Here is a 12833-nt window from a genome sequence, read left to right as displayed (position 1 = left end):
ACTGTTTGCTTCTTAAGCACTGAACCTGCACGGAGCAAATGTTCCTGAAGCCTCACGTCAGACCTTGCAGACATTTTTAATCCTCATCATCCCTTCAACTGGAATGGAGGAAAGAGGAGAGAGGGCACACCACGAGTGTTTTAAAACCTAGGGCTAAGAAATGCTTCCTAGGATTGAGCCTTGCATTAGTTCCTCGGTGCTATTTAAAGCCCTTTCCCCTGGCTGTGCTGGAGGATATTGTGCCTGCCTCCTCCTGCACTTTAGAGCCGAAAGAAGAGGGGGCCGCCCCATGGGTTCACCAGGACCAGCTCCCATCTCTGCCCAGACTTGCTTATGTCACTGTCGCCCGGAGCCCGGGGAGGAGAAGGAGTGCCCGCCCCCGCAGTGCCAGTCGCCCTGCGATTGGCTACAGGGACTCCGGCCCGGCCGCGGATTGGTCATCGCTGAGGGCTTGAAAGGTGGCTGGGAGCGTCGGACACCTCAGACGGCGGTGGCCTGGGATCAGACCGCGTCTCAGGCGAGCCCGAGACGCGCCCCCAGCCCGCCATGGCCCGCCTGTTGCGGGCGTCCTGTCTTCTCTCCCTGCTCCTGGCTGGCTTCGTCCCGCCGAGCCGGGGGCAGGAGAAGTCCAAGGTGAGTGAGCCTCCGGGGTGGGGACCTGGCGGGACGAGCAGAGCCCCCAGGTGTCCATTTCTCGGTGGCGAGGCACCCCTCTTCCCAGGTTCCCCTCCAGAAGGGCAACACCTGGTGCGAGGACCCTTAACTCCGGTTCCTCCCTCTCCGCCGCCGGGACCCCCACCCGGAGCGCGGGTCTTCACAGCTCCATCTATGGGTGATCTGGGTGCCCCCGGTGGGCAGAATGTATAGGAAGGAGGGGCATTCTCGCCGAGTTGACCCCTTCTGCCCCACAGCTGCCTCAGAGTCGCCTTGCTACATGCATGACACGACTGTCTTCAGCTACTCCCCTCCAGTCGGGCCTGAAGGGGGCCGGGGCGCAGAGACCCGGGGTCTGGGTTGGCTGCGGAGGTTCCCGGGGTGACTGACAGGCTAGGAGAAAGGGAAGGAGCTGGGTAGTTCCCGTCTCAAAGAACTGTGGTGGGGGCTCTTCTAGCTCAAGAATTAACGCAGGTAGAAATGCCCACTTGGATTCCAGGGCGTCGGTAGAAGGTGTAGAGATCTGTGACACCACTCAGCACTCTGGCTAGATCTTCAATCCTTTCTGGGCCTCAGTTTCTCCATCGGTGGGGACGGGTGTGGGGGTGGTCGGGGCACAATGAAGCTGATGGTTTCAGAGAGGATGCTTGGAGAAGCTGCAAAATCTACCTTGAAGGTCTGGGCAGAGTTCTGGGGCAGCCTCACTACCCACACCCACTGCCCATAGTGGCCTGAGCAGAGCCTTAGGTAGGGTGGGGATGCTGAGGCCAGGAGTGGGGTGACCCAGCATCCTTATGTCTTTGGACAGCGTATGCCAAGGTGGGCCCAGTAGATCTCTTCCAGGGTGGGAAGCTGAAACCAGGCAAAGGGATAGACCCAAACAGAGAGATTTCTGTCTCCACCCTCCCAACACACATCACACACACACACACACACACACACACACACACACACACCCCACATGCTTGTGTAAGCTCAAGAGAAGCTTTGAGCTTCTGTGTTTCTAAAATCTTCTGGGTTTTTATTTTAATATCTGAGGAGTTCATAATTCTATTTCCAAAGTTCCATTCACTATTCAGTTAGCCCTTTCCAAGCACAGGGTTCCTTCTGTATGTTTCTATCCCCCTGTCCTGTCCTCAGCTAAATCCTATTCAGTCTGTTTCTCTTTGGAGTAAGCATAGAAATTGGATGGCCATGAAACCACCTCTTCCATGCCTCCTCCTTTGTATCCAGCCCTGTTCATTATCCCCAACTCATTTTCTAGGGCAGAGATGGGACTGAGTTTCAAGATGGTGGTGTGGGGTAGAGGTAGGGGTAGGCAGCCCAGCGCCATGGAGTCAGTCCTTTACCCTGTTTGGGGAGAGCCAGAGAAGAGAAGATTGGGCCCTGACTCAAGAAGGCCGGGGGTAAGAATGTGGACCCCGTGAATAACTCATCATAGCCATGTGTTGTCTGGGGAGGAATTGATGGATTCAGAGAGAACAGGATGGGTATGGTCTAGAGAAGTCTTAGGGTGAGGTATGATCCTATCAGATACAAACCAGCTAGGACCTGTTGGCTAACAGGCTGGGTATGTGCATCTCTCCACCCAGGCCCTTAGAGAGTCGAAATGTCATAGCGCTGGATTCTAAGACTCAACCACCTACCTAACCCCCCAACTCCAGGGCCAAGGGATAGGATGGGGGGCCTGTGACGAATGGGATAGACAGTAGGTGACAGTCTCAAAGGGTTGGCTGCCTCCTCCCCGTTCAAAGGGAGGAGCTTGGATAACAAAAGGAATCCTCCTTTCCTTGCTGTGTCCCCCCTCCAGTCCAGCTTAAAGCCACCCAGGCTCTCTGTACTTGCTGTGCAGAAGGACTTTGCAGAAGCTGAAGAAGGGTAACAGCTGCTGACGTGCATAGGATCCTAGTAACCGCTGGTTTCTAGGTGACTAAAGCAGGCAGAGAGAATCATGGAACCACAGGCTGACAGAACTGAAGAGCCCTTAAGACAGCACTGAATCTGAGCCTATCTGACAGGCGAGGAGCCAGAGCCCCACAGAAGGGAAAGGAGTGGTTACAGGAGTCCTGGCCAGGCCCAGAACTCAGGTCTCCTGCCCCCAGGCCAGGTCTCCTTTCATACCATCACATCGATGGGAATGGTGGATGGAAGGGGAGAAAGGTCCAAGACCAGCAGCCCAAGCCAGCCGGGGTCCTGGCTGAGACCCCCTCCAGCTCCCAAGTCACCAGCACTCTCCAGTCTCATCCAACTGTGGCCGGCCTGAGGCACTTGAGCTGCCTCTCCCCACCATCTCCTTTGGCCTCCCTGTTTAAGGTGCAGGGCTCTGGCATTCCTGGGCCCAGAGGAGGGAAGGAGGCTCACAGCTCGCATAAGGACTGGGTAGCAGTGCTCCGTGGTGAGTATAGGCCATGGCTTCCACCGCCATAGGCCACCCTCTGACCCCCATCAGTCTGAATCCACAACCCCGGCCTCACTGTCCCCACTAGAAAGCTCGGAGGCTTTGTCATCATCCCTTCTCCTGGAGACACCTCGCACAGTGCATCATCTTCTTTACACTGGCTGGGGAACATCAAAGGCCTCTTCACAATAATGTAGGGACATCAGGGCCCTTTACCCTAGCCTCAGGCAGAATAACCAGTATCCATCCCTCGACGTGGGGATTTCTCTCCAAGAGGTCTTCCAGACTTCTTTGATCTGCCTATAGATTCTTACAGCCATTTTGGGAGGTGGGTGGTAATATCCTCCCCTGTCAGCTGACTGAGGCTTGGAGAGTAAAATTGACTCACTTGCCCCGGGGCCCCAGAGCCAGCCACGTCTAAAACCTAGTGAGAAGAGGTTCCCCTTGCCCCACCCCCAGCCCGAAGCTGTGCCCAGAAGCTGATCCTCCCGTTGTTTACAAGCTTCCATTATTTAGACAACCTCTTGGCTTTTGTTCTCTCCATTTCCCAGAATTTGTTTTTGGATTAGGGTGGAGTTTTGGAAGAGCTGGAGAGGCTGGAGAGACATGTAGGGAGGCCTTTCCTTCTGGCTGCTAGACCTCTGTGGTCAGCTGGGCTATGTTTGTTGTGTCCTGTTTGTCTGTATTTTGTGGTGGAACCGACCCAACTGGGGCCAAGGAGGCCCAAGGGCTAGAGGAATGTTGAGCTTAGTTCTCAGGCCTGCCTCCAGCACCCACCAGAAATCACAGGGCATGGAATATCAGCCTCATGGAAAGCAGGGAATTTGCATCGAAGCCAAGAAGAGAGTTTGCAGCTCTCAGGGATTGGCTTGTTGGAGGGAGCCCTGCCTCATCTGGCTCAGCAGGCCTGCGGCATCTTCCAGACAGAGGGTGGCTTTTCTGTACTGTCCTGGGGCCACACCCTGCCAAGCCAGATGACTCCTTTTGCCCAACTGGGCCCATGTACCTCGCCTACAGGAAGTCTTCTTGGTTGATGGGGAGGAGAGGGTGTGGATTTGCTTCTGTAACTCCAACCACCTGTCTCTGTCTCTCCTGGTCTATAATGGTGGTTTGCATCTGATTTGTTTTATTGTCTTGCGACCCCTCTCCTATGACATTAGGGCCAGAGATTTCCTGCTACAGTGGTGGCAACATTTTCCTTTCCCATCATGACCAGCGCCTCTGCTAATTGTGTGATTGATGCCGAGTCACCCTTTCGAGAGCAGACCCAGATTTGTGTAGTCTGTACCAGAGCCAGGGCGGGCACAGAGAAGGGTCTGATGCAATGTCGTGCTGGTTGGCAGGGATCCCACTCCTTCCCTCCTGATAGTGACGCTGACAAGTCAGCAGGGTTGAGCAAAGCTGGTCCAGTTCGAGGTTCTCATCTTATGAAAGAGGAAACTGAGACCCAGCCCAGAGAAAGGGCTAGCACCAGACCACACAAAGTGTTGGTGGCAGAGCTGGACGAGGACCCCAGGTCCCCCACCTCAGAGTCCATTGTTGGCTACTTGTTCTGAAGGTTGACTGGGGGTAGGGCAGCAAAGACGGAGGCATAACAGTCGTCTCAGCTGCACACTCGCAGGGAACGTCTCATACGTGCCAGGCTTTCCCCTTGCCGTGGTGCCAAATCCTCTCAGCAGGCCTTTCCCCTTCCTGGTTCCTCCTGCTTCCCTGTTTTATAGCAACAGCCTCAGCTTTCCAGCCCTCCGGATTTGGAAACTCCGAATCACCCCTTTCTACATTGCCACTTCCTCCTTTCTGTCCAGTCCCTCTTCTACAATGCTGTCATTCAGGCCCACATCATCACTTGCCTGGCTGGTTGCACTGGCCATGCCAGGAGTCTCCATCAGCACCCAGAAATGCAACCTCCAGCACCAGCATGGTCTCCCTCCAAGCCTGGCAAATGTTCACAAATTGGCATGTGAAGTGGAAGTAATGGTCACCGTAAATCATTCTCCGGGTTTCCATACGCTCACCAGACGATTAAGCGCTTTCGTAATCATCCCTTTGCATAAGGGATTAGAGCTCGGTTCTGGTCCACTCTGGAGTGGTCTTGGGAAAGTCACTCCCCCTTACTGGTATCTTTTATTGTCTTGAAAACGGAGATGCCAGGTTCCCTTCCAGCTCTAACTGCTCCCGGGTGCCGGTCTTCCTGTGTTTCAGACGGACTGCCACGCTGGCGGGAGCGGCACTATCTATGAGTACGGAGCCCTGACCATCGATGGGGAGGAGTACATCCCTTTTAAGCAGTATGCTGGCAAATACATCCTGTTTGTCAACGTGGCCAGCTACTGAGGCCTAACAGGCCAGTACGTTGGTAAGAGCCCACTTTCCCTCCCTGCTCTGGGGCTGTTTCTGACAGTTGGGCACATTTCAATCACAGGAGCGTTTTTGATGCAAGGGGAGAGGGGTGACTGATCACGAAATGCCAAACCGTGTATCCCAGTTCTACTGTGTTCCATGGTTTTGTTTTTTTTTTTTTTAATGTTTTTATTTACTTTTGAGAGCCAGAGAGAGACAGAGCATGAGTGGGGGAGGGGCAGAGAGAAAGGGAAACACAGAACCCGAAGCAGGCCACAAGCTCTGAGCTGTCAGCACAGAGTCTGATGCGGGGCTCAAACTCACGAACCGTGAGATCATGACCTGAGCTTCAGTCGGACACTTAACCGACGGAGCCACCGAGGCGCCCCTGTGTTCCGTGTTTTTGTGAAGATTATGTAAGCCCAAGGTCTGATCACCTTCAGACGTGTTCTAGAACATTCCCAGTTATCCTTCCTCCCTGGGTACCTCAACTGCCCCGAAAGCAGCGAGATGGAAGAGATTTGTTTTGTACCTGGAGTGTCCTTTCACTGGAGTAAGAAATGGTAGCTTTATGCTGAATTTCCCATCTGCCCTGGTGCCTCTCTTGGCCCCTATCTGGAAAGCAGACAGTTGGGCTGAGGCCCCCAGTTGTGTGTCAGTGGCTGTATGAGGTGTTTCACCGAGATTTCATGATCCTCGTATCCTCCCTCCTTTCTTCTCAGCTGGGGCTAAGAGTCAACAACCTGGGGGAACAGGCAGGCCAAAGGCATCTGACGTTACCCACAGGAAAATGCTCTGGGGCTGAGCACAGTCTGCTGATGGGGCTGGGGGAAGCAAGGGCAACCTGACCCTGAATGTCTGCCTGCCAGTCTCAGGCAAATTCCTGGACGTGGAATGACACAGGCTGGATGGCCCAGTGGGCACTGGGTGCTCTGGCTAGAATGCTTCTGTGTAGCTCTTGGAAGAGAGCAGAGTGTTTGTGCAAGAGATGGGCTGGGTGCTGGCAACTGCACGAGAGGCCAGGTGCACCGAGGGGACTAGGGTGCTGGGCCAGGGCCTCCCTTTGATTCTCAAGCTGGGGAAGTATGGCAGGGTGGTGATGGCCCCACCCACCTCCCACCCCCTCCCCAGGAAGTCCTGTCTTCTGCCCAGGGATGTATGGCTCTTGGTCTAGGCAACTCAATCCCGACAGTCCGGCAGGAGCCCTCGGCTTACTGGCCCAGTGGCAGTGGGCAGGTGACTGACTACTGATTTGAGGAAGAGTATTGCTCTCGCTTCTCCCCAGACCTCCAACCCAACCAGACTGGAGTCAGGAGGATGGGACTCGCATCCCAGCGGTGCCACACTCCCTGGGCGATCTTGGGCAAGGCCCTTCCCCTGTCAGGCCTCAATGATTTCAGCTACCCAATGGGAGAGGAGGAGGAGTGGTACGGATGACGCGGGGCTCTTTGATAGACTACCTTCACCTCTGCCCTCTTTTTCCCTGGCCCAGAACTGAATGCACTACAGGAAGAGCTTGCACCATTTGGTCTGGTCATTCTGGGCTTCCCCTGCAACCAATTTGGAAAACAGGAACCAGGAGAGAACTCGGAAATCCTACCCAGCCTCAAGTGAGTGCTTGCTTCGTGTCCCGAGAAAGCTCCTCTGAGAAAGCACAGCCCCGCCCTGTGCCTCCGCCTAAGCACCGGGCATCTCTTGCATTGGCCCCTACTCATGACAGATACTTAGCCACCAAGAACGATGCTCCCCTTCCAGGAACCCCATTCATTGAAATGAACGAAAGAGGGGTCAGGGACAGGGATGACTGCATGTGAGTGCACGATGGGATGGCAGGGGTGGGCGGGGGAAGAGTGTAGGCAGGGGACAGGGCTACTGAGAAGGTACCAAACTGGAAAAAGAAGCTTGCAGACCCGCACTATGCCTATGCCCATTCAATATCTGCTCCAGCTGCCTGGTGTGGAATAAAATCCAGATTCCCAACACCCCCTCCCTGTTCAGTCCCTTCCTTGTCATTTCTGGGCCTGTGCCCATCTCCTTGGGACCCACATAAGAATATTCTTTGTAGGCATGTCCGACCAGGTGGGGGCTTCGTCCCCAATTTCCAACTCTTTGAGAAAGGGGATGTGAACGGGGAGAAAGAGCAGAAGTTCTACACGTTCCTGAAGGTGAGTATACGGTCACCTCTGCGGGCATCTCTCGGCCCGGCTGACACCGGCTCTGAACAGGGCTGCAGCGACTCCTGTTCCCGCCCATGCAGAAACAAGGCCTGGGCCACCCTCCCCTGCTTCTGGGTTCTGGGGGAGTTTCTTGGCATCTATCATTGCAACCATAAGACTCTGCAGACACTAGGCTCTCAACAGCCCATCTTATAGATAAGGCCCAAGCAGGGCCCCACAAGTGATCGGCTAAGAGTCTCACAACCTGCTAAAACCACTGCTGGTCCCAGGTCCCCACTTTCATCTCCCAAACTGGTATTCTTTTCGCAGTGCCAGGCTGTTCCCCTACCTGCCAGGAAGGCCCAGGGTGGGAGGTGGAGAGGGCCCCATGCAGGGTTGACACCAGTCTCATCCCTGCTGCAGAACTCCTGCCCACCCACCTCGGAGCTCCTGGGCTCACCTAACCGCCTCTTCTGGGAACCCATGAAGGTCCATGACATCCGCTGGAACTTTGAGAAGTTCCTGGTGGGGCCAGATGGCGTGCCCCTCATGCGCTGGTACCACCGGACCACGGTCAGCACCGTCAAGATGGACATCCTGGCCTACATGAGGCGGCAGGCGGCTCTGACAGTCAATGGGAAGTAAATCAGGCCTGCCCCACCCTGTGTCCACCATGCAGGGGCTGGGGAGGGACTCTTCAGGAAGGAACCCATTTCTCTAACCACAACACACTCCCGCCACAGACCCCTTACTAATATACAATGCCCCGACCTGACCCAAACGTGCGCGTACGATTGTCGTCTGTACTGCTGCGCATGTGGGTGTCTGCACACGTGCCTCCAGGTGTGTGTGACCATGCGTGTGCATGGGTACAGCCACCGCTGTCTACCTGCGCAAATATGGGGGACTTGAACCGTTTGTGTGCCCACAGCTGTGTGTTATGGAGAGTGCTGGAGAACTCCCCTTTCTCTCCAGTTCTCTGTTCCAGTGACAGCCATTCACTTTCAGTGGAGCCCAAGTTAAAACCAGATCCAGATCCAACTGTTCTGCTCTGACCCGGACCTCAACCTTGGGGCCGGCATCTCCCACTGCCTCCAAATCTCACCACTGAAGAGCCCAGAAGTTTCTGGGTCTACCACACTGCCCAATCTTCCCCCTCTCCATCATGCAGCCTCGCTCCTTCCTGAGGGGCCCTCCCAAGCCCCCTCCCCCACCCCACGGTGCTCCCTGAGAGCAGCCGAGGCAGACGTGAGAGCAAGGGCCACGTCCCGTGTCAGGGATGGCGTCTCCATGAAGGAGGGGCCCGAAGCCCTCGTGGGCGGACCTCCCCTGAGCCTGTCTGAAGGGCCAGCCCTTAGTGCATTCAGGCTGAGGCCCCCGGGCAGGGATGCCACCCCTGCTTTTCTGCAGGATGTGCCCTCTCCCCTCACCCTGGCTCTTGGTATTAGACTCACCCCTGTGTTCCCAGTAAAGGCCTTTCTGCAGCAGCTGAGCCTACTGTGGTGCTTCCTCCATGGGGCCACCCTAGCTGGGGAGGGTGGGAGGGAGCAGAAGGACGGAAAAAGAATTGGAGGGAGTGCTTTGGGCGCCTGCTGTTCGGTTTCTACCTAGGCCCAGCCCACTCTGCTTCTCTAACTCGGCATTTGGAGTTTATAAATCCAGTTCATATCCGCTCTCGTTCCCTCCCACATTTCTCCAGGCAGCTGGAGCTGAGATGAAGTGTTCCATTTGATAGGCGAGGAAACTGAGGCTCACAGAAGGGCCAGCTTCGCCCAGGGTCTTCTGGTAGGTGAGGGGCAGGACTGGAATACAAACCCAGGTCACCTCTCAGCCCAGATTCTGTCCACTGCCCCTGGCTGCCCGCCCTCGAGGAGGTGCAGAGCAGGGCCCAGGGGATATCTGCCGAGAGTCGGGGCAGTGCTCTCGGGACTAGGGGCCATGGGGCACAGAGGGAAGAGGCCGGGAAAGCAGCACTCTCACTGACTGGGAGAACATTAGCCCGGACGTAAAAAAAAACACAAGTCACAGAATACTGATCTTCAACTTGGATTTATATCCAAGGTTCGTGCAAACAGCTGCCCAGGGACAGCCAGCCACCCTGTTCTGGGCCTCTGACACCACAAGCCTCCAGCTGCAGGGCAGGGGCTCTGGTAGCTTCACGGTGGGCCCCTCAGCGCATGTGACTGGCGTGGCCTTCATCCCAGGCTGTCATGGCACCAGCAAGGCTGGTGGGTGGAGGTGGAGGGCCCTGCAACGGAACACCCCGTCATTCTCTTCTGTGTCCGGGGACAAACCTGCCCTTCCTGCAGCTCCTCAGAGGGGAAGGGATGGGCATGGGGCAGGTCCTGCTGCTACAGAGCTTGAAGCGAAAATCAAACACACACATGAACTGAACGTGGTCCCCAGAGGGGCTGGAACCACTTCTGGGGAAGTTTTGAAAGGAAGGGGTCTCAGCTGGACCCCACTCTTGAGACTGACGTCCCCCAGCGCTTCTGCAAAGCATGGCAGGTCAGAGTCAGATGAGGCCTCTCTCCACTTGGTGGCAGGGTGGCGAGTTTCTCCTGGCCACTCCACAGGAGGGGCCCCAGATGGAAGCCTTCTGGGTGGAGCCTCTCCAGTCTGTGAACAGTTCAGGTCGGGCTGGTGGCCCATCAGCCTCCCATCGGGCCGGGGCGCTGGCTGCATACAGAACGTGGCCTCTAGTTTTTCAGTAATCTGAGATCAGGTGGCTCTGGCAAGACGAAGGTGGAGCCAAGTGACATAATCTGGTCTCACTGAGGCCCCTCACGGTCATTTTTCGTAGACTCTAAATAAAGAAAAATGTTGAGGACTTTAAAAGATGATACGATACAGTAGGTTCCAAAGGCCTACAGAAACCAGGAAGTAACGATGAACCTAACACCTAGAGTTAAGTGCTGCCGAGTGCCAGGCCCCGGGCTAGTACCTTAGGTACATTTGTCACTCAATCCTTGTCCAGCCCTATGAAGCGGGCAGATTATTGGCCCTTTATGGAGGAGGGAATAGGCGCACAGAGAGATTTTTAAAAATTTGCCTGAAGTTCCAGATCTAGGAAGTGTTTGAGCTTAGCCAGTCTGGCTCCACATCCCAGAGTTAGAGAAGTTCTGGGGGAGGAGACAGCCCTGCCCACTTGCCCCTCGTCACAGCAGCCTCTGACGGGCTCCACACAACCTCTAGGGCTCTGTGGGGAACCATGAGAAAACGGCAGACCGGCGCAATGCCTCCTGCCACCCACTACGTCTTCCAAACCACGCTGCCTCCACGTCCCCCTGCAGCCTCTGTGAGGGGCACCTTCTGCGAGGGGCACTCTATCTCCTGGCACCGCTGGCTCTATCGCTGCATGGCCACAACCCTTAGAAAACACCTCTTTGTGCTGGGAAGGACTCAGCTTCCCTGACGCTTGCCCCCACAGGCAAGATGGTACCTTCTGCCCCACGCAGCCTTGCAGAAAGCAAAGGCTGTCACTAAGGGCCTGTAGTCCTCCTGTGACTAGTGAACAAACCGCCAGTCCCCAACTGTTTACGGCCAACACCGTGACCTGATGGAGCTTTTCAAAATGCAACTCTGGGGGCGCCTGGGTGGCTGCCAGTCGGTTGAGCGTCCAACTCTTCATTTCGGCTTGGGTCCCGATCCCAGAGTCAAGGGATCAAGCCCTGCGTCAGGCTTCGCACTGAGCACGGAGCCTTCTTGAGATTCTCTCTCTCTCCCTCTGCCCCTCTCCCCCTCTCGCTCTCTAACATAAATTAAAAACAAAGCAAAATGCAAATCGAATCTGTCATGCCACTGTGCTTTAAACATGTCCAAGGAATCCACATCATCTTTAGAATAAAGACCAGCCCCCTGCCATGGTCTGCAAGCCCCTGCACGGCCTGGATTCCCCTCCCTCCCTGACCTCACCTCGCCTCACCCGTCGCTCCTTCTCCACCTTGTTCTTGGCTCCTGCAGTCTTCTCTTGATCGTCCAGTCTGCTTCCTTCCTCCCTCCCTCCCTCCCTCCCTCCCTCCCACCAAGGCCTATGTATTTGTCATTTCTCTGCAAGAACGTTCTCTTCACCGAGTTAACGCCATGCATTCTGAGAGTCTTGACTCAAACATCACTGTCCCCGGGGCCAGGTCAGGCTCCCCCGGTATCTACCCTTCTTCCTTCAGGGCACCTGAGTGCAACTGAAGGCCCATTTGTGTGATTTTTTTTTTTTTTTTTTTTTTTTGCGTGCATTTTATTCCTTTCTGCCTCCCTCCCTAGACAGTGAGCTCCATAGGGGCAGAGACCGTATCTGTTTCTCCTCACTCGGCACCCAGCACCCAGCACCCAGCACAGCACCTGGCGATTAGACCCCACACTCAGATGAATGAATGACTTCAGTCCCCTCAGCCTGCAGTCACCTCCCATTCTCGCAACACTGTTTTGCAAAGTGAGGCCTCTCTTCCACCAAGATCAGAAGGTGGTGAGATCAGCCCCAAACTGGGGCACACCTGCCATGTAAGAAGTTATCTCCCCGAGGGGACGATGAGACCCAGTACTAGCTCCCACTCACCTGGTTCCGCAGGCCTGGCTGTGGGCGAGTCCATCACTTGGGAGCTCTGATTGCGCATCCCTCCACAGGGCGGCCGCCAGGTGTATTCTGGCTACAACAGGACCGGTGCTTAGTAATCGGTGACCACGCTCAGAAATTACAGTAGCAGCTACCATGCCAGCATGGTGCTAAATACACATTAATCTAGTGCAACTGAATCCTTAACAACAACCCAGGTTGCCACGTCCATTTTACAGGTAAGGTAAACCTGAGGCTCAGAGGGGTTAAAGAAACTTGTTGAAGGTCATCCAGCTACAAAAGTGGCCAAGGGGCACCTGACTGGCTCGGCTGGTTAAGCGTCTGACTCCTGATTTCAGGCCATGATCTCCCGGGCGTGAGATCCAGCCCAGTGCCTCTCTCTGCCCCTCCCCACCCCACCTCCGCTCTCTCTCTTAAAATAAAAATAAATAAACTAAAAAAAAAAAAAAAACTCCCTTAAAAAAAAAAAAAAAAGAAAACAAAGTGGCCAAGCTTCGGATTTAGGTCTCTATATAAGCCCAGAGCCACTCTCTTAAGTCCCACACTCTACTCCAGTGTTTCAAGAAGCTGGGTAAGGACAGGGCCTAGCAGGAGAAGCTGGAAGAAATGCCAGGCAGGAGGCAATGTATCGTCCAGGTGGGAGCAGGGATGCCTGAGCAGGACTGTGGCAGAAGGATGCAGAGGATGGGATAGGGGACAGCAGCTCTTTGGAGAA

At 55.2% G+C, this 12833-nt stretch overlaps 2 protein-coding genes across 6 annotated transcripts in view; one reads left to right on the top strand and one right to left on the bottom strand.

The window, feature by feature from the left end:
* Nucleotides 1-474: 474 nt before the first annotated feature.
* On the top strand, nt 475-9035 carry GPX3 (glutathione peroxidase 3). The gene is made up of 5 exons (XM_045437007.1): nt 475-633; nt 5255-5408; nt 6885-7002; nt 7458-7557; nt 7972-9035. Exons 1-5 carry the CDS (start codon nt 547-549, stop codon nt 8191-8193), a joined length of 681 nt encoding a protein of 226 aa, XP_045292963.1. The 5' UTR covers nt 475-546; the 3' UTR covers nt 8194-9035.
* A 546-nt stretch (nt 9036-9581) lies between these two features.
* Nucleotides 9582-12833, bottom strand: part of TNIP1 (TNFAIP3 interacting protein 1) — a 52484-nt gene continuing 49232 nt past the window's right edge. For 4 of the 5 annotated variants that reach the window (XM_045436960.1, XM_045436946.1, XM_045436974.1 and 1 more), the window contains 2 exons: nt 12101-12191; nt 9582-10354 (listed from right to left, as the gene is read on the bottom strand). In XM_045436960.1, the coding sequence (XP_045292916.1) occupies nt 10320-10354; nt 12101-12191 (126 nt within the window). In that variant the 3' untranslated portion in view covers nt 9582-10319. The remainder of the gene's footprint in view (nt 10355-12100; nt 12192-12833) is intronic. The other variant, XM_045436966.1, reaches the window with a different exon arrangement.

This window comes from Leopardus geoffroyi, chromosome A1 (genome assembly GCF_018350155.1).
Source record: "Leopardus geoffroyi isolate Oge1 chromosome A1, O.geoffroyi_Oge1_pat1.0, whole genome shotgun sequence".
Classification (NCBI taxonomy): Eukaryota; Metazoa; Chordata; class Mammalia; order Carnivora; family Felidae; genus Leopardus; species Leopardus geoffroyi.
The sequence above is the reverse complement of the archived record's forward strand: the minus strand, read 5'-3'. Positions and strand labels throughout refer to the sequence as shown.